This window comes from Chelmon rostratus, chromosome 14 (genome assembly GCF_017976325.1).
Source record: "Chelmon rostratus isolate fCheRos1 chromosome 14, fCheRos1.pri, whole genome shotgun sequence".
NCBI classification, from domain to species: Eukaryota; Metazoa; Chordata; class Actinopteri; order Chaetodontiformes; family Chaetodontidae; genus Chelmon; species Chelmon rostratus.
The window spans coordinates 11,756,356-11,784,278 of record NC_055671.1 but is presented as its reverse complement, the minus strand read 5'-3'; the positions used below and the strand labels follow the sequence as shown (position 1 = coordinate 11,784,278).

Genomic DNA, 27,923 nt, shown 5'->3' with positions numbered 1-27,923 from the left:
CTTCAGAGTCATTCAACCGCTGCAGACGACCGGGCACGTAAGGGGAAAAAGCCACTGGACCTGGGGAAACATTTGGGGCCGAATTTGTTGGGACTGCCAGCTTCCTTTTTTCCCTGTTTGGTGATCTACTTCAACCCTCAGAGTTTCACAGTGGTGGAACAAAAAGAGTGCGAGAGTGGGAAAGAAACCAACTTAAAGTGACTTCTCAGGAACACTTCCAGTTATGTTACACTTTAAAAAAAAAAGAAAGAAAAGAAAGAAGACAGCCACATTGGTGAGATGATACAAATGTGATGACACCAAACAAATTGAGGGAGGGGTGGGGGGGGTGGTACAGTTGACAGAAGGCCGATTTCCATTTCGATACATCAGCACACCATATTGACAAATCCCGTTAAAGATATCTGTAAGACAATATTAATCAAATAAATATTCCACCTTTCCTTTCAGTATTTATTCAACTTTATTTCCAACTAAAACGCTGGATTTAACTGTTGTAGAAACAGCAGTAGTAGTGGGTATATTAGCAGTAGCAGGAGATGCAGAAGCAGTAGTATAGTAACGGGGGGCGCCATACTGCAGGCAAAGAAAACAGAGCTCCCCACACAAAGCAGCCTGGGTCCCTGCTATCGAGAAAGTCATGAGCTGAGTGGATCTGATCAGAGAGGGCGTCGTTGATCGGTCATCCAAAGAAAACAAACCCAGCGCCCCTTAAACACTGAGGAACTTGCGCTTCTTCAAGTAAAAACGAGAAAAAAAAAACAAAAACTGACAATCCCAGTTTATAGGTTTGTGATCAACACAATTTTCACAGATTGATCCTGATCCATGGGCACCAGCTCTGTCCGAAGTCATCCCACATCTCCGTGTTGCTAGTCAGATTCAGGACTCGTGTCCAGGCCTAAATAGACTGTAAACTAGCGGTAAAAGCACCACATGTTGGCTGGGATGGAAGGGAGTTTTATTTTGTTTTTTTCCCTGAAACTTGCTCCAAGACAGAACTGTTGAGTGTTGATGTTGTCAGGCACCTCTGCAGGAAATAGGCCAGAGGACAAAGATGACAAATTTGGTGGGCATGTGTTGTTGTTTTTTTTTTTTTCTTGTTGAATATGTAGAATGTGCAGGGAAGAAGAAGACGTGGAGGCTCCTGAAACTGTTCATCATGTACTATTAAATATTGTTTGACACACGACTGTAGGTCCGGTGAGCGTGGTAAAGTGGGGAAAAACAAAACAAGGCTTATCATGGTTTCCACATATCCTTCACATACAGCAACGTACTGTAAGATCTATTTTTTTAATTGGTTATGAAAAAAACAAAACAAAACACTGCTGCTGAAGATGTCAAGTGAGAGAAAGTCAGAGGCGATGCTCTATTCTCCAGTATAGAAAAATAATCAATCCTCAAGCAAAATATCCCTTATAATTGCACTGGCCTTTGTGGCCTGTCACTACTGTTCCAACCAAAAGGTTGTCCATAGAGACACAGAGTGCCTTTGTCGGAAAAAAGTTAAGAACGAGTATATCATCAGGCCTTGTGACGAAAGCTGACTTTGGAATAAGCAGGTTGGCGGGAAATCATTACGTGATCTGACGTGCGCCAGCTCCACATGCTATCAGATGTTGAACTCCTTCGGCTGAGAAGGAGAGGGGTGATGTGTGTGTATGTGACCGAATCCATCCAGTATTGCAGCGGGCCGTTAGAGGAAATCGCAGTTGCGCTGAGTTAGTCAAACGAGGGTTGATGGAATGAGTCCCGAAGGCTGGAATGAGTCTGGTCTGGGCGGGCCAGGCCCGGTCCAGAGTCGACCGCGGTGTGCTTTCACTGCAGAGAATGTCACTCGGGGTCTCCCGGTGCAGACTCAGCGCAGGTGCTCAAGTAAAGGCAGCTCTGTGGTTTCCTCTCGGGGGGTGGGGGGGTCCCCTGCGGTCAGCAGGGTTGGATCCGTTGTCTGGGTGGCTCCCAGAGGATCTTGTGTTAGACTGGCCTCTTGTAGGGATGCAGGAGGAGCAGGCTGTGAAAGATGAGACAGATGTATTTATTTTTAAATGCTCATCCCAGAAAACTGGCACTGTCTTTGAAAAACATGAGTACTCCGTCAGACCTATGAAAACATTCAAGGTGATTTGTGTGTTTATTTATTTATCACCAATGTGTCTCTGCTGGCTAAACAGGCAAAGAAAAGCTCCTTAAAGTTGCTTCAAACAACAAAATGACACACGATACACTGTAGCAAGCAGCAATATCAGGGTCCAAGCAAATGCGAAAAAAGTGTAGTTCATACAGGTACAGTGAGGACTTGTTTTCCTGCTGAGCAATTCAGATCATAATTTAACAAAGCATGGTTAAGTTCCGTCCCACTTCCTGTTTGTGTTCCTTAGCTGTGATAAAAACTATTGAGACTCACAGCTATAATAATCTGTTTGAGTCAGGAGCAAGTCAGCTGCTGTAAATAAAACATTGAACATGGATTCAGTGGGTGAGATTCATAATAGGGATGCACGATAACTGTTTTTTAAAACCGATACCGATAACCGATAACACACACATATACCTAACATCATGACATCAATACCACGAACAAAACCAAAATCAGTTTTGACTCTAAATGAAGAGATATTTATTTTTCCAATGAAAAACTACTGGTAAGCCTCTCAAACATGTTCTCGAAGCTATCAAACAAACCTATTTGATATCTCACATCAATTTAAATAAGGTGCATTACTTACTGATATAAAAAATAAAGGCCCCTTGAAATGATGCAAATACATGCATCAGGATTACAAACTGAAAAAGTGTATTCCAGAAGTTTGCAAAAAATAAATATACATAGAAAATTAATGCACTGGCACAAGTTAGATTCAAACATTTCTATTTAAACAAACTGAAAAAGTGCATTCCTCAATGACAACAAAAATAATGCACAGTGCATATTCTACTGACAAAAGTTAGAAGACAGCACTCTTAAATACTCAATTCTGATTGGTCAATCGCGAAAATTCAGCGGTGTTCCTAACAGTCAGACTAAAGGGGCAATCCCTTAATGTACCAAGCTCAATATAGCTGATTTGAGAGGCAAAATATGGAGTATTTTCAGTACATTATTTTTAATTTGTTTGGAGAGGACCAAACACTTGACTGGAGAATGATGTCTCCAGCAAAAAAGACGAGAAAAGTAAAGAACAACGCTGGACTGACAGCAGGAGCGATATTAAGACACAAAAGACTTGAGGACGCAGAGATCGACCAGATTGAAGCCGACAGACACGAAAAAAACACCAAGAGAAACACAGCATGGACGATCGGTCTGGTTATTCGTAACAAATGTTCCAAGCGAGTTCCACTAGGAGTGAGAAATGGCACATGTTGGAAAAGAAGCACTTCATTTTTTACTTTGATTACTTGGAGGCAGAGTTACAGAAACAGAAACTGAGCTGTTAGATCAAATGTAAAGAAGTTACAACCACTTCCTGTCAGTTTTCACTTCTGATAAACTGGAAATATTTCATGTTAAACCCTGTTACCGTGGTTACTCAGTGTGATCTGTGATGTCACAGTGTTGTCTGTGATGTCAGTGTGTGATGTCACTGTGACAACACACTGACATGACACACTAACATCACACTGACATCACACCACACGGTGACATCACACACTGACATCACACGCTGACATCACACGCTGACATCACACGCTGACATCACATCACACGGTGACATCACACGGTGACATCATGCGCTGACATCACGCGCTGACATCACGCGCTGACATCACGCGCTGACATCACACTGTGACATCACATCACACACTGACATCACACTGTGACATCACACGGTGACATCACACAGTGACATCGCACGGTGACATCACATCACACATCACACGGTGACATCACACGGTGACATCACACGGTGACAACACACAGTGACAACACACAGTGACAACACACAGTGACATCACACAGTGACAACACACAGTGACATCACACAGTGACATCACATCACACGGTGACATCACACGGTGACATCACACGGTGACATCACACTGTGACATCACACTGTGACATCACACGGTGACATCACACTGTGACATCACACTGTGACATCACACGGTGACATCACATCACACATCACACGCTGACATCACACACTGACATCACATCACACACTGACATCACACTGTGACGTCACATCACACAGTGACATCACACGGTGACATTACACGGTGACATCACACACTGACATCACATCACACGGTGACATCACACGGTGACATCACATCACACTGACATTACATCACACATCACACGGTGACATCACACAGTGACATCACACAGTGACATCACACAGTGACATCACACGGTGACATCACACTGTGACATCACATCACACATCACACGGTGACATCACACAGTGACATCATACGGTGACGTCACACACTGACATCACACACTGACATCACAGTGACATCACACACTGACATCACAGACAACACTTTGACATCACAGATCACACTGAGTAACCACGGTAACAGGGTTTAACATGAAATATTTCCAGTTTATCAAAAGTGAAAACTCGCTTGGAACATTTGTCACGAATAACCAGCGAACTGTCTCCTTCGGAAACTTTGAAGAAGTCTGAACTCTGTTTTCATAAGCATGCTGTACCGCATGCTGCATTCAACGTGTAACGTACATTCCCCCTTTCCCTCGTTTGCCAGTCGTTCTTTCGGCCTATTTAAGTTCATGTTTCTATTTTTTGTGTGTAACTTAATTCAAGTCAGCAACTAGCAAAATTATGACCGAGTTAACGAGTTGTTTTCTGGCATGAGGGGGTATTCTTGATTTTTCCAAGTGAGAAAGAGTTTTTCTGATTATGCTAACGTCACTTGAACGCAGCATTCACTGCAGGCCATTCGGGTCTCATAGTGGGAGCGAGGCACTGCCGTGCTGACAAAAACACATATGTTATCCGGGCTGTTCGTCATGATATCGGACTTATCGGAATGACGTCATAATTTCCTGTTATCGTGCATCTCTAATTCATAATGTTACTGTTCAGCTCTGTTCATATTTAAACATACTCCAAATTATACCAGTAAAACAACCAAAGGTAGCAGGGCTGCAACTAATGATTATTTTCATTGCTCTGCCAATTACTTGATCTAAAAATGTCAGCAAAAAGCATAAAATGCTCACAAGTTCCCAGAGCCCATTTAACACACTAAAATGTCAGAAAACAAGAAATTTGAGAAGTGGAACCAGAGAATTATGGCATTTCTTTCTCTGAGAGAGGCTCAAAACAATTAACAGATTCTGAAATGTTTCTGTAGATTGACTGACTAATTGCTGCAGTGCTCCATCACAGAGATGCTTCTTTTTGGACGTGACCCTGACTGAAGCTACGTATGAGTGAACAGCAAACAAAGCGGCGGCCTCCTCACCTGTGTGCGTATGGTCTGTACTGTTCCTCCTTCCCCCTCCACTGCAGCTGGTCCGTTAAAGCCCTTCCTGCCTGAAAAACTCCACTTGCCAAAGTGGCTCTCATAGTGTGGTCCTCCGCCCTGGCCGAGGCCAGCCCGCTGGCCCACTCTGTGCCCCGAGTTCTCCAGGAGGCTCGCTGGGCAGAAGCGCTCTGGTCCTGGCAGAGGAGGTGGAGCAACGGAGCCGCTGAAGGAGAGCTGGGAGCTGGACAGCTGCTGGCCCAGGAGCCCCTGGATGGAGGACGTGCGCTGTAGGGATGTGAGCAGTCCGGCCTCCATCCTGCCCTCTGACTGGCTGAGTAGAGCTAATGGGAGAGGTTGGGGATGGTGAGGCCAGTTCTGGGTTGGACCTACAGGGTTGTCTGTACCTGAAATACAAGAAAAGACATTTTATTTAGGGATTTTTACTTGATCAAGAATACATCTCAGCATATGACACCCTTAGAGCTTTGATTCGTATATATAACTTCTGCTGACGAAAAGATATATGTAGATTATAAAACAAGACAGAAGAGATTGGATCCAGGAGAAAAAAAAACATACACAGTGTCAAGACCACTGTGTTTGAAAATCCACTAATGCAGCCTAGCATCTTAATTTTAACTCCAAATTACGATCTGACACCAGAGACCATCTTTGAACACCTCTGTTATCACGTGTGTGGCTGTTAGTGGTTGAGCAGGCAGGACTGCAGGCGGAGGCAGCTAGTTTCACTTCTTACCCATGGAGGGCTGGACAGTGGTGATGTGTGGCTGGGGAAGGCTGGAGGCTGGTGTACTCTGGGTGGTGTGAACGGCTGGGTTGGTTGAGATGGAGGTGGAGCCGCCTCCACAGTCCGAGTCCTCAATGTTCCCTCCGCTGTTACAGCCAGCACCACAGCCCTTCTGTAGCCTGCAGAGACATATATTAAGAGTTATAATAGGAGTCTCTGCGTGTGTGTGTGCGCATTCATCACATGGAGTTTAGATGACGCACCTGTCCCAGCTACTGATGAGCCAGGTGTAAATGTTGTGTGGGCTGACAGGTCCTCCCCACACAGACCGGAGCTGGCTGTGCCCCCCAGCGTACGAGGTGGTGAGGGGGGACACGTAGATGGGGTAGCCAATGGGCTGGTCACATGAGGAGTTAATCATATTCCTCAGGGCCTGTTTGGCGTTTTGAATGCTGCCGCGCTCTGGGTTGCGATTGCGCAGGAAAACCAGCTCCTGCTGCTGCCCCGCCCACAGCCCGCGCACACACTCCCTGTTCACCTGCAGGGGGCAGCACAAAGGTCAGGCTTAATTTAAAATAATAGGGGGAAAGCATCATTTACATCAACTCAAGAAAACCTAATTAAATAACCAATAACACAGCTAATTAAACAAGCCAGCGACGACGGCAGGTTATGAACAGGAAGAGCTGTAACCTTGATGACTCTGAAGCTGAGGAACCTCTTGTTGAGCATGATGATCTTGTACTCGTCACTGCCGTCATCCATGATGTGGCGCAGTGCCAGCAGTGACGGCATATTTGCTAGAATGGCGCTGCGCCACACAGGGTCGCCCTCGTGAGATATCAACATCTTTTCCTCGTTGGCAGTGATGGCGTCATACAGAACCATTGGATCCTCGTACTCATCTGGAGATGTGAAGTGGTCCTGCGCGGAAAAGCAGATTGCACGGTTGGTTTCAGTTCAGTGACAAAAAAAACATGTCATTATTCTAACCTCGGGGCTTGTTTTCGTCTTCTGTGAGAGATGCTACCTGATGCAATTTGAGGGACATCCGCACTCCCGGTGCCACGACTCGATTCAGCAGGTCCATATCTGCAAACACCCATTCATCCCTGGGAGACGTGATGCGGAAGTCTCCCTTGAAGAGTGCATGGAGGCCATAGAGAAACGGCTCCAAGCTGTCAAACAGAAAAACAAAAATCACTCTTGCATGTTGCTAGGACATATATGGGTAGTGACAGGCGGTAGTGGCACCACTGAAAGACATGGCGGTGTGGCCTGGTGGCCTTACCTCGCAGACATGCTGTGAGAGGCGGTGCCCAGAGCTCTTCTTCCCAGAATACACAGCCCAAAACAGAGGTTGACAAGTGGAGAATCTCTTTCACAAGTCACCGGCTACAACACAATACAGAAGTTAAGATGAATGATGAAATATTGAGCTTTTTTTGTTCTACAGATAAAACACAGATTGGACCAGGATGAAGTTTTAAATATTGATTCTGATCACTCAAGGTTAAAAATTTACATAAACAATAACTGTTATCAAATGTCTTTTTCTGTGTTCCTTTCATTTCAGAATTTTCTCTTATTTTGTACATGACAAAAACAAAAAAGCCTCAAAGGCTAAGTATGAAAATGGATGGTACGAGCTGTCATATTATCTGCAGGGCTGAAAGCGTAATGTATCAAGACAAATCAAGCAGCTGCTGCCTACGTTTAGTAAAGTTTTATCATCACCTGAAATAAATACAGAACCGCATCACTTCTCCCTTCAGTTTTTCACTACACTACCTTTCTCACATTTCCAGTTTTCTGTATTCAGTTTAAATACGTTCAAGTTAATTCATTTTTAGTGTAAATGTTGTGGAGGGTCTAACCGTTTGACGCCTGCTGTTGCAATACTGAATCCAGTCCAGGTAAACCATGCAGAAAGAGGACGGGGTAATGCCGGAGGCCCTGTGGTCGTAGTCCTCATCAATGTTCAGGTTGAAGGTGGGGTCGCTGTCTACGTAGTTAGGCCCGAGACACGGCCGCAGAGCCTCCTGAATTGTCTCATTAGTCAGCCACTCTTCCAGCTTAGAGGATCGACTCACATAGTAGATGATGCTCTGTTGGCAGGAACAAATTATTCAACATTGTGCTTCAAGATCAAGATCACAGGCTTCAATTTCAGTTGGCGTTTCAATACACTTATTATTGCAACAGGACACATAAACAGACATCTGCAGACCACGTGCACACACAAACATCAGCATATGAATTGCAATCTTGAGTCTTCGACTTACCTTGACGTAGTATGTGATGAGGATCTTGCGGAGGTCGAATACTTGCAACATGGAGGCTGCGTTGTTGTCGCTGATGCTGTAGCCCTCTAGCACGTACTTGGTGGCCGCCACCTCCCAGGCCAGCCAGCGCTGTCCAAAGGCAGCATTGAATGACAACATGTGGGGGAGGTGACCAGGTTCGCAGCAGCAGCAGCCCTCGTCCTCCTCTACCCCCTCTGTGATGGCCTCTACCTCCCTCTGCTGACAGTAGGTACCTGGACAGAAGTGAAGCAGGAGAGGATCAGAGCAGCACAGGCAAAGAACTAGCTGTGAAGAGCCGCCGAGTACATTTGCATTCAACATGAGTTGAAAACATAATTTTACTGGATTAATTAAAAAGACGAGAAGAACAAACATCCTTTGTGGGTGAATGAAATTACCTAATTTTAACCGTATCACCGTGGAAAAGGAACTCAGCAACTCACTCCAAAACAATTTAGATGGATAAATAGCACTACTGGTAAGAAGAAAAAAATATTTTTGGTTTTGAAGTGAACTGTCCCTGAAACCTGACAGAATAAAACTGATCTTTTATTTAGAATAAAAACATACTGTAAGAATTGGCACAAAAAGTAATATCACATAAAAATTTGCAAATATGGGTACAGATGAGGAGAACCTCTCAAATTAGGATTTCAGCTGCTATTTTTTACATGAATAGAACTGACTGAGCTATAACAGCCTGATCTCTATAAATAAAGACGAACAACACTTGACAGATACCTAAGTGATATGATCAAACCAGCAGCAACAAAAACTGAGCTCATTCTGCAAGCTACAAACATCAGCCCCCCAGGTGCTGACCTCTGAACTCTAGACCCCTCAGCTGGAAGGTGACCAGGCCGTTGCCAATCTCGATGATGTGCACCAGGGCGTTGAGGTAGTCCGAGGCGAGGATGAAGCAGTCGCCTGTGGTGTAGTTGCCCCAGCGGCCGAGCAGCAGGTCTCCACACAGGCTGTGCTGTAGCGAGCGCGTCAGGTGCTCGTAGAAGATCGAGTTCAGATTGTTGTCATCGGCACCTGTAAGAAAAGACCATCACCATAGCAACAGAGCAAAAATAAAGAGGAGCCAGATAGAGATAATTAGATTGTGAGAGACTGTTATGACGTACCTGGGTTGCGGTCTAACTGAGTGGCAAGTCTGGTGTTGGAATGATCAACTCGCTTGGTGCTGCAAACATGACAAACTAGCATCAGAACTGAATGGAGACCTTAGATTTGGACTGTGTACAAATGTGAAAATACATTTCATAGAGATGTTTTTTTTCTTTTGCCCAAACACATACTTGTAGTCTCGCTCCCAGAATTTGACAGGTCTGGTGTACGAGGTGACAAACACAGCGCTGCCTAGGACAGGATTGAGAGGTGTGGAGAAGATGGCAGAAAAGATGGCCTGGACGAAAAGCACAGCAGAGTCTGAAGAAACATGAGTTAAGGACATGTCATTAACAAAGAAAATACATGATGAAAGGTTAGACTCCTGGTAACTTATTGTGGAAATGTGTAATAACACAATAACAGCAACACCTAAACAACAATGAAATCAAACAACAGTGAAATTAAAATAAGCCTGCAACAAAAAGTGGCTTATAATGTTCAGGGTGTACTGAGACAGGTTTTGAAGCTATAGTTAGTGCTGTTGTTGTATTACACTGTAATTGTACAGTTAAGCAGACACTTGTATTATTATTGACATAAAATCAAACAAACTGAAGGATACGGGGCACAGCAAAGGGTTGAGCAAAGGCGTGGAAGGCTGAGCCCCAAGTGATCTGCCAGGGGGCAATGTAGGTCAACACAAAGCGCAGCTTGTACAGCAGGTCCCACATCTGAGGATTAAAAGATCAAACGCATTAAAAAAAACAAAAACACATCACCTGTATTCATAAGACCGCACAGATGCTATACTGTTGATCCAACAGAGATTAAACTGTGACTTAAAACCCCTTGAATAACTTCTCATCGCACTGCAGTGATGCACAGGTGTACTCCAGGAACCCGTGACAACACTGTTGGCTGTGGTTACAGGTGCAACACACATACATCTGACTACACCCAGCATCAAGTGGAGAGTGCAGCTTTTCAACCTGGTGTTAAGTTACTCTTTAACATTAAGCTGCCCAATATACACAATAAACTGCTACCAGAGTAGAATGAAACTGAATTATTTCATATTATTCGTGACTTAAGTCCTAAGATGACAGGGTGTGGCACCCTCACCTTGCTGAAGAGGATGGACATGAAGTAGTAGTCGATCAGGAAGGTCTCCGAGAAGTGCGGGTAGTCAAAGTGGAAGAAGAGCGTGGTGAAGCACAGCGTGACGTACTGCTGCGACGGGGCACAGAAGGACGAACGCAGCAACTTCATGCCGGCTACTGAGATGAAGAGAGCTCGGCTGCTGGACGAGAAGGAGACGGAGAGGAAATCACTGACACGCAAAGACACACACGGCAAAACTTAAAGTAAGGGATGACATGACATCTCCAAACCCAAATGCAAGCGGCTGCCTGCCTGTACTTCAGTTTAACTGAAAATGTCTCCACATTCACATCGACTACCGTAGAGACTGGCTGGTCTACAGGTCGAAAAGGGAAAACAAGGGAAACGATTTCATGTATCTTGTGCTTCCAAAGCCGCATCCTGCAGTGAGCAATACACCTGGGGCTGGGGCCGGTAGAGCATGTCTATTAATTCTATGTTCAATGGGTCCAACACACATCCCTGGGGGATGACGGGGGAGACGGAGAGCAGTAGAATATATGGATGTGAAACAGTTTGGAGACAGAATGAGGAAAGCCTTACTAGATGTCCAGCTCTTTATGGTTCTGGCCCACAGTTCGAGCTTCTGTCGTGAGGGAGTTAAGCACCACAGCCGGGTAGATGAAATATTTCTCCACGCACTGAAGCCATGCATACAGCTTCTCAAACCACATCAACTGAGCAGCATCTGGGTCAAATGGAAAGCGAAACAATTTTACACACTTGTTGTAGAGATCCACAGTCCAAACTCGCTTTTACCCTCATGTTCCCCCTAAAGCTTTTCACAGCTGTGAAATAAATACGGCAGAAAATGATTTAATCTGAAAAACACTGCAAAAGATAAACATCTTTTGCAATGGCATATCTCTGGCATGCCTAGCTGTTATCAAACACTGGAAATGGAACTGCTCGCGAAGACACATGAGATTTTAGAACGCCTCGAGATAAAATGAAGTTTTACTGTAGCTCTTTTTGTGGTTATACAGCTACTTATGCATTAGCGTTGATTTATCAAAACTACCAGTGATATTTGAAATATGAAGCTGTTTAACTGTAAAAATAATTAGCTTGGTGTTGTTGCACTCTGCAAAGAGATATTGCTGTTTTTCATTTACTGCATGCAGTTCTTCTGGTCTGCTGATTTTCTTATTATAATTTTAGAGATACCTCCGCACGCATGTTTCTGTGTATGTGAACGAAGATAAAAGAGCAATCATACACTCACCTCGGACCTCAAACTGGCTGTACTCTCTGGAGCGGAGCACAGGGTGTGCCAGGCAGAACCATGGCAGCTGCTTCCGGAGCTGAGGCAGGAGATAATGTGTAATGAAGCCCACAACTCCGGCCAGGATGTACAAGACAAAGCTAAGAGCAGGCTGTGGATCAAGAAAAAAGGAGGAAAATTAGCATGAAATCTCTGTGGACGTTTTTTCACAAAAATCCTCTGAGAAATGTGTTGTAAGAAAAGGATCATAAACCCTGTTCCAACTAACTTGAAGGGCGATGAAAACTGTGCTGGCACTGATGGCGAAGGTAATCACAGCCATGAGGGGACACATGACGAGGTCTGAATGAAGAATCTCTTTCTACAAAGAGACAGGCGAATTAAATTTACTGACACAGTGAAATCAAAGGTGTAACTGCAGTCTGTGCAGGCAAGCGAGCTGTGATCTTTACCACAGAGTTACGCAGCTTCTCTGGAAGAGGGTCCTTGATCTCCACAGGGGGTTCTTCTGGAGTTCGGTTCTCTAACTCCGGGAATAATTTAGACCGGACCAGTGACCTGATATAAGTGGTGAAAAAAAGGAACCATGGGAGCAAAAAGTTGAGGTGTACCATCAATGTCTACACAGGGTGCGTTCAGGCACACTTTTGTGTGTAGGTCACTCATGTTTTGGCTGCATCCACTGCATAATCACTGTGGTTAAACATGTGAAATGGAAGAAAATAGATTTCATTGTACTGACTAAAATATTTGAACCAAATAATTAAACAAATACAGTTGTGGCTGTAACAGATAAACATATCTGGCACTACGCAGTCTATTTAAAATAACATACTGCATTTCATGTTGGACTGCTACATGTAATTTTAACTGTCAATCAATCACGGATGTAAGCGCAATAGCCAAGACCATTGTCTGCAATGTAAAATACAAAATACTGACCACAGGATTGTGGGATCGCTGCTTTGGCGGCTGAGGTGGTAGGATAAGGCCAGGAGTAGGCCACAAAACACAGAGAACAGTACTGGCACATGGGCATCCCCCCACGGTGCCTAATGTTTGAACACAAAAAAACCAACATGATGTCAAATTAAGGACTGTCCACACCTTTACTTTCATGTGGAGTGTCTCTGTTCTACTTACGTTGATAGCACCGAGGCAAAATCCATACAGCAGAGCAGCCACCAAGATGCTGCGTATGAGGCTGAACAGAGACGAGAGGGGGCTGGTAGTGGCTAAGGAACAAGAGATAACGAGAGAAGATCAGGAAGAACCTAAAAACAAATGATTGTGTGCAGTTTCTAAACTGACAGTTTAAGATGCTCCAATTTCCTGCCAGTTTCCTGTCATATCATCATATTCTTACCAGTCCCACCAAAGATGTGCATGTCGATCTGCTCCAGCAGACACATCACAAAAGTATTGACCTGAGGTAGCAACCCAAACAGGAAAATGACCGGGAAACACAAGGCAAACACTGTGGGACAAAAAAGAAAATTTGGTTACAACTTCAGCCTCAAATACAGACACTCTTGAGGTGTCGTGGTGACCTGGGCACCTTGTTTAATGCTGATGTAAAGAGTTATGTTGAAGAACTGACCAATGAGCATATCCCTGACACAGAGCAGGAAGTGTGCAGAGAAGAAGGTGACACCATAGAGGGAGAAGGGTTGCAGGCTGCCAGAGCGCCCAGATAGGTCAAAGATCCAGATCATCACACAGCACAAGCAGAAGTAGACCGGCCGACTGTACACTATGATCCAGTTATGGCCCTGTTGAATGACAGACAAAAAGACCAGCCACAGTTACATGACAATAATGAGCTGATATGCATAGCTTTAGTCTGTGCTTTGAGGATATTTTAGCATATGAAAAGGTAAAACCAGTACTCACGTGCATGGGAGAAGCTGCATCTGGTTGTACACTCTAAAATACAGAGGCAGGAAATTAAACTTTCATAGGTTTCACATGCATTTTGCATTAAAAAAATATAGTATTGTATATTATATACATTATAAAAACATTGGGGGTTCAGTGTGAGCACCCACGTTGTGACAGGTTGATGAAACCGTACAGTGTGAACACAGAAGATATGATTTGGTCGTGCAGGAAGGGCAATTAAATCATACAGTCATGGCCCAGATTAAGACATTTGTTACAGAAGCAAGATCAATAATAAAAAATAATGAGACAAGATCAATTTTTCTGTTGAAATACCTTCAATAAAGAGTACTGGCAGCTAGCGATGACCAGGCAAAACTGGAAGACCCAGATGTCCCTGAAAAAGCCCTGGAGCAGCAGGAGGAACCCCAAGAAGGCCACCAGACTGGCCAGCACCACAGCAAACACGTTCTCTCCCACACGGCGGTTCCTGGCAACACGAAGCAGACCGATCGATGGACAACTTCATGATAAATGAACATGCTATTTGATGAAGATAATGAACATGAAATGATATCAGCAGGGCACACAACGTTTTTAACACACCTTGGTTCAGATAAGCCAATATTCTGTTGGGAATCAGCCCCATAGCAATAAAGTGACTCTGGCCTTTCGTTAATTACCTAAACAACGGTGCTGCACATTATACTAGCGTGTTAAAATGCATAGTGAATGGGGAAAATGTTATTTTTACAAGAATAATCATTAGCATTAGGGCTGCACAACATTAACAAACACAGCAATCTTCACCAGATGACTTTAATAACTATTTGGAAAGAATGAATCATTTAATTTTATCATAGCTCCTTCAAACCCTATAAAAACAATAAAGCCTATAGCAAGCAGCAATGAAACAACATCTTTGGTGTGGATGTGAGTGTGTGCATGTCGGTTAAACACTTGTCTCAGATTTAGGTCCACTTCGGAAAGCGTCTTGTTTTGCCTGCAACCCCATAACAGTTCAGTTCCAAAACAGTTCACGACCACAAAAAGACAGACAACTCAAAAATCTGGTCCGGCATTTACCGCAGACCCTGGAGAAACTTGGATTGGGAAATACACTCATTCACTGGAGTATTCCTCCTCCTGACACAGACTCCAGACTTATATTTTACCACGAGGTGGCTATAGTGATGCAGACTTCACGAGATCAGATGCAGGGTGTGAAGCTGGCCTATCTCTCCCCCACTAACCAAAAAACAGTTTGCTGTTCTCAGAGTCTGAATGTCACTAGGAACAAACTCCTCGCACCAACAGCCCTCAAATAGGAGGAAACAATGTTATATCAGACATACTTCTCTTGTACATTAGTCATGGAAAATGAGAACCTTAGGAGTTTTCCCTTTGTATCAAGCAGCAAAAAAGCTCTAGCGTGAGTTAATTTGCGTTAGTTGACATGCTCCCAATGCGATGTCAATGCTGAAACAATATATAGTGCAGCCCTAATTAGCATGATTATACTGTATATCGTGAGTGCTGTCAACACAAATGAAAAACTATTTCTGTCATTCTGTCTGTATTTTTCTGCCACAGAACACAGTTTTACTTTAATAAACAGAACAGATAGAAACAAAAGGACAAGGTGGGACTATCCTATGGCTCAAATCAGGGAGGAAAACTCACACCGGCCAACAGCCAAATGCTGGTAAAGCATGAAGGTGGCTGGTAGATTTCTAACAGAAAATAATGATTTATTATTGAGTGGCTGGTTGGCTGGTGAACCTGACCACTGATAGTATCTGTCAGTGCCTGGGAGAAACTCACATTTTAAAAAGTTAATTTCCCACCATGGCCCTAATGCACTGACATGCATTATTCATTACATATTAGTCAATATTGGGAACCACAGGGTACAGAATGCTTTGCTTTGTTTTGGAGGAACAAGAAGCCAAACAGAGTATTATCTCTCCTCCACTCCAACAGTTTGACTTACCTGTCCAATAGGGCCAGAAGAGCCAATCGATCATACCGGACCCTCAACCACTTCCCGGGCAGCACCCAAAAGCGATAGTACTGTTTGGGCTTGGCCTTCTCCTCAATCATCAGAGTGTTTTCCTGGGACTCCTGCAGAGACTCGTGATCCAGATCAAACTACAGAGGAGGTGACACATGAGGGATGAATTCAGAGGGAGGAACAACAAGGACAATCTGTGATAGCTTCCTCTGAGGCAGAGTCCTGACCTATCGACATGACTTTCTACCTGGAATTATCTGCCATATCAAACATCAAACGCCGCTAACCTCAGGCATTTCCAGAGGCACCCTGCGCACCTGCATGCCCTGTAAGACCACTGGTCTGGGCTGGAGCATGGACAGGACTGGTGCCCCTTCCTGGACCTCAGTTGAGGTGAAGCTTGAGGACTGGGACTGTCTCTCCCTTTCCCTGCAGGGGGGAAATTTTATGGAATTAATTGTAGTTTTTAAGTCATGGCTTTCTTACAGCAAATTAAATCTAATAGTCTTGAAAAAACAGAAAACCTGGTAATAAAAACTTTAGAACTTACTGAACTGGATCCTCATAACCGCCTCCAGCAGGTCCAAATGTGTAGGACCTCTTCACTCCTGTTACACAACAGAAACAAAACTGAGACTGATACTTTCAATGGGAATAATCGGACAAATTTGGAGAAGTAAGAGAGGATATATTTGTGTGTTTGTTTTACCCACTTCCAGGACAAAGAGACAAGGAGAATTTTGCTTTGAAGTTTGTTTCAATTTGAAAAGATTGATACGTCTCTCATGTCTGACTGAGAAATACGAAGCTGAGATGTTTTTTTTACTGCCACTGACTCACCACTCTCATCGTAGAAGTAGTGCACCGCCCCCTCTGACGTGTCGTCGAAGGTGGAGGCCTCATGGATGCCGCTGCGGGGCAGTAGGAGTGAGGAGGCAAACTGTAAGGCTGAGGGAAGCGCACGGGTTCGTGAATGAGAGGATGTCCGAGCCCGCTGGAGGTCCTGAAGGCTACAGGAAAGACAGAGAACGTGTAGAATAACACAACAACATTGGTTTTAAAATGTCATTTTGGCAGTTTTAAGCCTAAACTCCATCTGTGCTGAGGCTGGCATGTTACCTGAGTGATAGTTTCGATTAATAATTGTTTCATTATTCATTTCACTTCGACCTGCTGAGAATAATAATATTAGGAGAAAGCCCTAGAAACACTTTGCAGAAAACAAAGATGCATTTTTAATTTTTCATCAGGATTAATTTCAGTATTTCTTAGACCTTTCATTCCATAAACTTGCTGACAACTCTGACTACTGCAGACTTGGTAGAGATTGAGGCAAATAATGGCACAGTTGAGACAAGGCATCAGCTCTAACCCTCGCTCAACTCTGCTTAGTCGGCTAACCTGGGAGGGGACCCCATGGTGGACGGGGGCGGTGTAGGGTTGCTCCCGGCATTGTGTCTCCTGCGGATGGCCTGGGTCCTCTTAACACTGCTGACTGAGTCGTGTTTGCCCCCATCCTCTGGAGCCATGGCTGGAGAAGGGTTATCAGTTACATCAATGGGTTATATTACAGTGTGTCAAAATACACAGCACAAGGCACCAATATCTAACAATGGCCTATTATTTTTGCCACTGTAACATGTGCATGTAGAATACAGTTATTGCAAACCAGTCATTGACAAACAAGTATTCTGATCTGAATAAAGCTTAATTATGAATCTGTTTCCTTTACATTTATCTAGGAATGGTAACCCCCACTCAGTCCACGTTAAGACCAAGAATATAGCTTAACACATCAGTGCTGATGGCCAACTGTGGTGTAAAAGAATAAGCCAAATTAGTGATTACCTCGAATAATTACAGGCTGAAGCACATAAACCAAAGATTTGAATTCATATCCGAGGCCTTGCCTAGAAAACCGGTTAGTGGTGGCAGTGCTCCCAAGCTTAAAATTCTCATTGAAGTGTATTAATTTTCTCTGAAATACACAGCGGGAAACGCTGCCATGAATATATGCACTTTTGATCACAGTTTTAAAATAGCCCAGTTTTTGGTAAAGAATCACTTGATGTGTCTAGTGGTTTGGATTGATTTCCTAAAATATCATTTATTACTTCATAGTTGTGTGTCAGTGTATTTTGATCCTGGCCTGAAATTTGAGAAACAAGTCTTGAGATGCATTTAATCAAATAAATACATCCTGGGTCCTGTCACTTCTCTCATTTTTGACACGCATTCATTCATGTCCCTATTTTGTCCTTTACTGACTTCAGTGTCCTCCTGCCTTCTGGCCTTGAAGGGAAGCTACAATTTTAACTTTGCACTGGCTGCTTGTGTATTTCAGAATTTAAAGTCACAGGAAACTTGTGAATTTGTAACTTAATAGGTGTCAATTATGTTATCTCAACAGGTGTTGATTACGTTGTCCTCCCATCAGCTCTTAGAAATGTCACCAATTTCTGAAAATTGCCTCGATGTTGTTTCTTCATCTAAATGTTGTCATCTTTATTTCCTGGTTCGGGGTTTTAAGTCTTTTTTGTAAGGAGTTAGATAAGTCTCAACACTACTGAATGCACGCAGAAGGATTAACAAATGTATTTCTGCATTTCAATATAAATCACATAAATGTTTCTCAATGCACACAAAAAATATTTATCATTGCATACATGTTTACAACAAATCCACAAAAACAACCAAGATTTCCAAAAAGTTCGGACGCTGTGTAAAACATAAATAAAACCAGAATAGTCATTTGCAAACAAACCGGGTTTACTGACAACGGTTTTACAGACTTTAGATTTCTGTTTGTCTTTTGCAATAGTTGCTTTTTATTTGATTTTTTAAAATTCGGTTTCTCTTCCTAGGTTTACTGTTAGGCACCGAAATACCAAGGCAAATCAGTACCAATGTCCATATATATATATATATATATATATATATATATATATATATATATATATATATATATATATATATATATATATATATTAAAATAAGCCTCCGAAAGTCAAGACATTTCAAATTTGGTCACATTATCAATAGTGTTACGTCAACAACAACAACAATAGAGGCAAAAGTCAATTTGTTCCACAACAAACAAATGTTCCACAACCAAGTTTGGCAGTCAGGCATTGGTTATCAAAGCTGTGAGCTCGCTATTCCACAATTAAGAAAAGCAAAGAAAGCCGTTCCTATGATAATGAATGCAGTAATCAACAAATTGTAGTGTGTTTTCTGTCTGGTAAATAAGCTGACAAGTTTTGGGGTTATGGCTTATTTGAGCAAACAATGCTTCCAACTCTTGAAGCACATACTGACTTAATTAGACATAATTAGACAGGCACTGCTCACAAGAGGCCGTGGAACACAACTTCCTTCAAGATGCTTTCTTTGGATCACTATTTTGTAGGGGTGCAAAGTCTTGTGTGTTACAATGATATCAAAGGCACACACGCCCAGAACATTGCAAGCTTCTCGTAGTCTAGCACAGTGATAAGGTTAAAGGGGAGCTTCCTGACAAAAAGTGACCTGCACTGTAATGGGGGCATAGCAACCCCTTAGCTCCTGTCTCCAGAACAGTTGTGACGCTTAGACAACAGAGAAAACAACAGTGATTCTCTTTTTCAGTATCTGCATGTGGTCTGTTTCAACATAGCAAAGCAACAGTGTTCAGCAATGCAACACCTTAGATCTGCCAAAGACAACACACCTCTGAAGGCTGTCACCATTTCAACTTTTCTGCTTACACAGTGAGGCATTAATGCAGCTTCAAGCCAGTAACAACAGGGCTGCTTGCAATAAAAACGATGTTTGGTCTTTCTGGCATCTTGCATTAAATTGACTGGCAATGACCAAAATCTCCAGGCCACTGTTGACTAAAAAAAGCAACTACTGTAAAGCATGCACATCCTGATGCCACAGGAAATGTCTCTGTTGCCAGCACATTACAAAAATATGACTAATATTTAAGTGGCTAGGCAGCTCTGTTACCTCATCCTAAAATCTGCTTCCCATTTATTTCACGGTTTGTAAACTAGGATGAGTCACAAATATTGAAGTTGGCACTGATTAAGGTCAGTCAATGAAATGTTTACTTTCACATTTGTGACTCAGATTACACTTGAAAAGGATCATGATGCTAAATCATCAAGGTCTTTTAGATAGCAAAAGTCATTCAACATGATTACTGTTTATACCTTGTGCAAATTTAACCATATTTTGTCTGCAATAATAAAAGACGGTCTACATGGTTCTGAAGTGTGCCACTATAAGATGAAGTGGCTACAGTCAACCCTTTTTGGCGACTCATAATATGGCAAAAGACTGCTAAAATATGGGACATAGTTTTGTTTGGTATTAATTTGTTGAAGACAAAATAAAATACCAGGTAATATTCTATTAAAGTAAATAAGTGATTTACAATCCTATCCATATTTGGGACAGGTTACTTAATTACGCAAAAACAGTGCTCCATCCCAGGATTTTGCCTTCGCCTGCATCAAAAACCAGTAGGTCACTGTACAAGAACACACATACTGGACACCAATCATAAAGGCTACACCAACTCACCTCCTCCCACAGCTCCCTCTTCAACCAGCTCTTCTGCCCTCCAGCCCATCTGGTTGCCAGTCCAGGAGCCTCCCAGAGAATCCAGCCGATGATGATGAGTCCCAGGGAAGCCATCAGTATGAATAGTGCGGGCTTCCAGGTCAGACTTGGAGATGGTCAGAGTTCGAGGTGCAGGGGTGGAGGTGGAGGGCATTGTGAGCAGAGTAGAAGGCAGAGCCGCTGTGTTGCTCTGGCCTCCACCTGCCCCATCCATACTTAGCACTCTTGCATGGGTTTTTGCACTTGCCGTGCTAGAAGAGCGCTGAGCAGCACGAGAATGTGAGGGGCCAGCAGTTTCGGGTAAATCCCCTTCCCTTGGAGTGGGCAGTTGAGCAGCAGGGGGGAGTGGGGATGTAATGCCAGTGTTAGCGAGGTCTGGGGAGTAGCAGGAGGTAGAGGAACTTGAGTCATCGTCATCATCATCATCGTCCGAGCTGTATCGCCGCTGAGAGCCCAGACTAGAACCAGCACTCATGTCGCTGCCATCGTCCTCGTCGCTGGAATCCTCAAACAAACTTTCACTGTAAGCCTTGGCGCCCAGTCGGTTGCGTACTGGGATGTAATCTCTGTGTTGCCTATGATTGTGGTGACGCCTGTAAGAGCCACAGTCAAAACTACTACTTCCTGCTCTAGCTCGCCTTCGTGGGGCTTTCCTTCTGCCTGGCCTGTGCCCCACACTACTGCCACTGGCCCGCAGCAGCTTTAAGTCTTTAGGGCGCACGACCTGCTGGGCTTGCAGAGCATGTTGGTCAGGCAATAAAAAGGGGGTAGAGGATATGGGCAAAGCAGGCTCAGAACACACCAGACCCAGGGCCAGCCCTGAGGGCACTGAATTGGCCTGCCGAGGTGGGGGTAAAGGAGGAACTGGGACATTTCTGTCTATATCACAAACCTCAGAGTGGCCACTGCTTGAAGGGGAAGAGTTCTGGAGAGGAGGGGGCTGTGCAATATCACAGAGTACAGGGGGCAAATCCTCTCCTTCAACAAGTGTCCTGTCTAGCCCCTGGCTGAGGGAGAATTCTTTGGAAGGGGAGCGCAATAGCACGCTGTCTGACAGGTTGTCGGTGTCGCTGCCACCCTGGCCTGCTGGATCGTCGGCGGGGATGTTAGAGCCCATCGCTGGTGCTGAGGCAGAAGCCTGTCCATCTGCAGGCCGTGGCTGGCTGAACGAAGGGCTTTCCAGCTGAGTGGAGTCAGTTTTTTCACTGCGGTAACTGCTAACAGTGCTTAGTGTCTCACGGTCTGTGGTGGCTCCACCTGCACTGAAACAGCTGTCCGTGGATCCGGCAGCTAGTGCAACCCCACTGCGGCTGCCTGGGTGCTCAGTCCCAGGTGCAAATGCCACAGGGTCAAGGCCCAAACCCAAGAGATTTTCACTCAGCTCCTCGCTCAAGCTGCTCTTTATGAGGGGGCTCAGGGGTGTATCCCCCAGGCTCCCAGATTCAGCAGAGGGGCCGAGGGGAGAATAAGGCCCCAACCCATTGTCCTCAGGACTGTGTCGAGACAGTTGTTCTGGCAACTCCTCCACTTCCTGCAACTGTTCTTTGTCGCCTCCATCTTCTTGACTGGATGGTGAAGGGGGGATAGACAAGCAGTCTCCAGGTTCCCCAAATCCAGCTGACACTCCAGATAGTCCCATAAGACCAGGGAAATCCCCTCCCAGAGCAGCAGCAATGCAGGACTGGACCACACTGGGAGCCCCTGTGCAGTAAGGAAGCCCAAAATTAGATTGAAATGCACTTTGGAGGGCTTTAACACAGAGACTTTGAATTCTGCTCCTCAGGACATGCATGCACTCTTTCATCCTGGTTGACAGAATAAAGAGCTGTGCCTACAATGGAACGTGTAGGGTATTGGTATGCTTATAGCCTGGGCATTAAGTGTTCAGTGTGTATGATGCTCATTTCCAGTCACTGAATAGTAGCAGACTTACTAATGGTGTCCTGGGAACTCTGCCGTAGGATCTCACGGTGAGCTGACGTAACAATCACATTATTGCTTCCTTGTTCCCGCATAAGCTCTTTGATATCTGAGGTAAAGGGAAAGATGTCACAAAAGAAGCAGTACAAGACCATGCATATTCAAGACAGGCTAACATTGCATATCATCATGTACACCACAGTTTAAAACAAAAACCTGTCATTGCTGGTATGCAGTATGAAAACACAGCATTCAGATACTCACCCTTGGTGCCCCCTGTATCCTCCAGCTGGGGCAAGAACTCCTGAAGAATAAGGATAATTTAAAATAATAAATAAATAAATATACAGGGTTGAGGCATTAAAAATGTAACATTTTCTAATAGCAGAATTGAAGAAACGATGGAGGGAGAAGAAGGAGGGCGTGCTACAATAAATATGGCAATCCTCACCGACACCTGGTTCAAACCAAACAGAGAATGCTGAGAGCTACAGCGCACTGGGGGTGTTGAGTTGACCTTCCGAAACACAGTCATCTCTACACCAACATGACTATCCCTGTGAGAAAGTTACACATACAGAAAATGCAAAAATTAAAGGTTTTAGCATTTCACAGCATTGCAATTTCTATACCCTTTCTCCAGAATTGGTCAGAGAACATCTTCTTACCTGTGCTGATTCCCATCATGGGCACCTGACCCTTCATCTCCTTCGTCTGTCTTTGGCGCTTCAGCTGTAAGTGAGGCCTGCTTCTTCTCAACAATCTCCCCGAGGTCGAACATAGCATGAAGCCGGTAGTTCACCACCTTAATGGCTGTGAAAAAGACGGCCACCACAGCAGAGTACAAGCCGGCCACCACCAAGCTAGGAGGAAGAGCCTGAGAGGGAGTGATAAGACAATGACAGCAACTGAGACTAAATATGAAAATGAGACAATGCAGTCCACTGCAAGGAATGAGTATCAGGAATTATTTGATCCTGGCTGGCAAAATTGTAAAAAAGAAAAAAGACATCAAAATAACACAGTGCTATGCACTTATTGTAATGAAAGCAAATCCCCACTGTTTGTCTCAAAGAGGAAGCATGTAGACAACTGTACTAGAGGAGAATTTCTTGCCAAAGATATTAGAAATGAAGGGTTCACTGCACCCAAACATTAGATTACACACCAACACCATTTAAAAGTTTTTAAAAAAAAAAAACAAATTGGCCAAAATACAGCAGCAAATATGCAACCCAATGCAATAAACAAATCCATAATTTCCATATATTGTTTCAAAAAAAACTTAGGTGGAATTGAACCTGGAGGCAAACGTTGGAGTTATTATTTACACACATTATGCCGGTTGTGTATGGACCTTGCAGACTTCCTGGTCCAACTACAACCTACCTCGCTTACTGCTGTGTTGCATGCAAACAGCTTCCCAAATACAACAAATAATTAAAATGTGCATTTGGATGCATTCCCTTTCATTTGACCTTTCAATGACCGAGTTAAACTGGGTGGTGGACGAATGTTAACATTGCTCATACGAATGATGGCAACAAAAACAATATTTAGACTGTTAAAAGTCTACCTTAAAATGCCACCTGATTTTGCAATTGCTGCAGTTTTGGAACAGATCTTTCATTCTGAATGTTTGTATAGTCTCTCAAACTGCATTGTTAGACAACTAATTATGAAGAAATGCTGTGGATTCTCCTCCAACTAATGTGTCAACCACGTATTGTGTAAATATCCTGTGCAGCTGTAATGTCTTTCAAACAGATGACATTCGGATTGATAACTTTTGAAAAATTGTTAATAAGGATGTATGCCTTAATTTAGTGGTTCAGTCAACCAGCTGTATAAACGTGCTTACCATGTACAGCAGAAACGGGAAGGCCAGGAGAAATATCCAAAGGTAGAGGTGGAAGCAGTTGGAAAACGTGCTCTGATGGGGGTCCACATACCAGCCTCCAGTTAGAGAAGCCCACACACCCTGCCGCAGTATCTGAAGAGCTTGGGAACCCATCTCCACCTTCAGGCTCAACCAAAAGCTGAAATGCTTTGTCCAAGGCTGTAGCTCAAGAAACTGTGCAGCAGTTCGAGCCACAGTATCTTGTGTCTATGATGGCACTTCCATTGGGGATGGCAGGTTAACCAAGATTGTTTCATCAAGGACAATAGTTCTGTGTCTTGGATATGCACACTTCAGTTGAGGTCAAGAGTCCTTGCATATTCTTGTGCCAGTATGTGTTCTCTCCCTGCACCGACGTTTCCACACTCTAGCCTAATCCTTGTTGGGTAATCAGGAGAGTGACTTTTTGGCACATTGGTAAACCACTGAATGTATGAAAAAACATTCATCTGTAAGAAAGATCAAAACTGGTTTGTTTCCTTAAATGAAGCTACATTTTAAACATTACTTTCAGTGGGGGGAAAAATAATGCTAGGCAATTATCGATTCATGAATTTACACTGAAAATCTCAAAATAAGCACAGATGTTGTAATAGAAGTCTGTCAGCTGTCCACATGCACCTATCAGCTGTGAAGATAAGCACCTTAAAATATCCCTCTAGTTTGTTTTACGTAACTTCCTTAATTTCCACATGATGATCATGAAACTACTTAGTTTCCTCTTGATTTCCGGTCGAACTTGAATAAATTTAGCAAAAGATTACATGGTAAAGGGGGACCACATTAGATTACAGTAATAATAATTTGATCAGCTACTACGGTGGGGTTGTAGACCATTTAAAACAGATCACTAAAACAAACGTATGAATGACTTAAGATGACACTGACACGCGCTACAATGATTAAAAATTAGTGTAACGTTTGACAGCAAATGTCTCCTAATCAAACCAAAGCAAAAGCGAAGCTACATAACATAGTTGATATATTAGTCAGATTTCAGACTGACAGACCTTATAACTCTCCGTTTTCATGTCGAGGCCAATGCTGTGCCAGCTAGATTAAGTTTTCTGATTGACATTAGCAAGCTAACAGACAATTTAGCCTAGCTTACGAATATCTCTGCATTTAAAATGGGTAAAATTCGTCCTGTTCACTCACCGCCGCCTTCAATCACCTCGGTGAATACGAAAACATAATCGATAGCAGCAGTGCACTACTGCAAACTGGCTGCCAAACGTCAACTGTAAACATCATTAGATTGCTTGACGCTAGTTACCGGCTAATGCTAGGCCGCATATATCAGCATTTCAACCTGGGTAATGTCCCTATCGTTAACTGGATAAATGTAACGCCAGCCTCCAACAACAACAACTTAGCTTAACCGTTGATCGCTATGTGAATGTAAGTTGTTCGTCATTGGCTAATGTTAGCTTAGGTTAGCTCGACAGATTTGATAATTGTGCTCACAGTGAAATGTTTTCCACATTTGGATCCCAGCATAGCTTACAATTAGCATTAGCTGTCCAGCTTGCCTCATATCCTCCTTCCGCATCCAGTCCTTGCAAAATCTCAGAGCTTTCCTTCTGTGGATGCTAGCGAGCAAGGCAATCGCCAGTGTCCAAAAACTGTAGCTTCACTTTTTGTTGGCGTTGGCTAACTTATCATTGTTCTCTGAAAGTCCCTCATCCTCTTTGGCATTAAAGGTACACAGACATGCAGCGGGAACGGAGGTCCTCTCTCATGATGAACGGCAGCTGCTTCTTGGCATTAACGGTGCCTATGTTAAAATGTTTCAACAAGCTAGCTAACTGCATAGCTAGCGCTAGCTAACAACTAGTTGACACACACGCACGGACGGACGCATGCACGCACAGAGAGCGATCAAGCGAGAGAAAGAGAGAGAGATTCCCATGGCGCTGATTGGCCATATACGCTGACGTCATGGGGAGGGTATGCTTTTCTTTTATTTCAAAATTTGCGAAAATCACAATCATATTTGTGATAAATAGCATCAGAGATTAAATCAAATAGTTAAAAAAGAAAGAAATATTGCATAAAATACCTTATATTTGCATGTAAGGTGTCCCTCACCTGCAGGGGCTTGTTTATGTATAGTATAAAGCCTTTTAGATACTTTTTGTGTTCCACTGTTTCTGGTTATATTTTGTTCCTTTTTGTTGCCTTTAAATAGTTCCTTTGCATCCACACAGTCACTGATTTTATCTGCTGCTCTTCTGTTGTGAGATTAAGGGAACCTGAAAAACAAATGTACCACCATTAAAAATAGCTGTGAGATTCCCCGCCGCCCTATCCCCATCATCTATCAGCATTGATACTTTTACACAGTGGAAGCAATGATCATAAAATTTTGGAATTTACATATTGGTTGAGGCAATGTACACTTATTGTGTCGAGCAAATCCAAATTTCCTCACCGAGCTTTGGCAAATGCAGACCAGAGACAAACAAAGAGTCACACTTCTGTTTAAGCCCTCCAGCATTCTGTCCATATGCCCAAGTGGATGCCATTTCTCTTACATTTGTGTAAAGCACTTCATTCTACATAGATGTACGGACAATGACAGACAGAACTGGACATGAAGTAACATCACTGATGAAAGAACTTGACAGTGCTCTGCTTGGCCTAAACAGGAAGCCAAGGGTAAAGTTCATAGGTATGGATCCAAGGAGAAGCCATTAAACGCATTGAAAAGAAGCTGTTTTAATAAATTTGACAGAAAAAGAAAAAAACACGTATACCTACAGTAGGCCGAGAAGCTAAGCGATTCTAGGAGGCTGGTACTGAATTATTTGAATTTAAAGCAAACTGTAGAGGCTCTGACACGACTGGCTACGCACACATTTTAATGTAGACCAACAACGTACTTTAATTTGTAACAACCTTGAACCTAAAGGATATTTTACAAATAATAGTGTTTAGCAATACGTGAACAAGTGTAAACTAGACCACAAATACTTACACCTTACCTTACAGTACGGTGTTAGAGGAGCCAGAGTGGAAACGGCACAGCAGTTGTCATCTCGGCTTCTCTTCTCTTGTCATAGCTGGTTTGTTGAATCAGGCTTGTGACATCTCAGCAATGCTCAGTATTGGCTTATCAAATCCTTTAGCCACCCTCCTTAACAGCCAGTGTCAGCACAGATCAGGCCTCACCTACACTAGACCTATCTGACAGAATATATCACTTAGCCCACAGGATTATTCCCTATCAGCCGCAGCACAAACAGACTAATGGGACGCGTGACCCTGCTGGCTTGAAATACAATCTCTCCATATTCTTGCCTTTTGTGATAAATCTCATCTTCTCATTTGAGAGCTGATTTAACGAGGGCAACTACAGCCTATACCTCACGTCATTCTGGTGTTCAGCGATGCAGACATCTGGGTTAACCTTTCCCTCCACCTTACAGTTCCTTGTCTTCTCAGCAGGGGGTAGTCAAACAACACAAAACATGTTACCACTGGCAAATGCAACAGACCATCGCTGCTACCCAAGAGATTATTTTTTTGCTGGAAATAATCAAGCAAGTCAGGAGACTAAGCAGAGCTAAAAAAAAAAAAAAAAAAAAAAAAAAAAA

General features: G+C 43.5%; 1 protein-coding gene across 4 annotated transcripts; it reads right to left on the bottom strand.

Moving 5' to 3' along the window:
• Positions 1–1,039: 1,039 nt before the first annotated feature.
• On the bottom strand, positions 1,040–26,100 carry LOC121617015 (pecanex-like protein 3). Of its 4 annotated transcripts, none has more exons than XM_041951970.1 (36): positions 25,792–26,100; positions 24,286–24,773; positions 23,093–23,301; positions 22,876–22,981; positions 22,689–22,728; positions 22,438–22,533; positions 20,466–22,205; positions 17,298–17,427; positions 16,737–16,906; positions 16,447–16,504; positions 16,184–16,325; positions 15,876–16,033; positions 14,219–14,372; positions 13,895–13,927; positions 13,602–13,773; positions 13,368–13,478; positions 13,145–13,236; positions 12,944–13,053; positions 12,454–12,559; positions 12,270–12,362; positions 12,002–12,152; positions 11,320–11,464; positions 10,738–10,915; positions 10,238–10,346; positions 9,804–9,933; positions 9,630–9,688; positions 9,322–9,537; positions 8,479–8,732; positions 8,071–8,301; positions 7,485–7,588; positions 7,224–7,371; positions 6,887–7,117; positions 6,457–6,731; positions 6,203–6,372; positions 5,443–5,849; positions 1,040–2,014 (listed from the first exon to the last, which is right to left on the bottom strand). In XM_041951970.1, exons 2-36 carry the CDS (start codon positions 24,436–24,438, stop codon positions 1,862–1,864), a joined length of 6,834 nt encoding a protein of 2,277 aa, XP_041807904.1. In that variant the 5' UTR covers positions 24,439–24,773; positions 25,792–26,100; the 3' UTR covers positions 1,040–1,861. The 4 variants fall into 4 exon arrangements, with proteins under 4 accessions (XP_041807904.1, XP_041807905.1, XP_041807906.1 ...); XM_041951971.1 differs by having other exon boundaries at positions 25,832–26,100; XM_041951972.1 differs by having other exon boundaries at positions 10,738–10,912; positions 24,286–26,100.
• Positions 26,101–27,923: the final 1,823 nt, after the last annotated feature.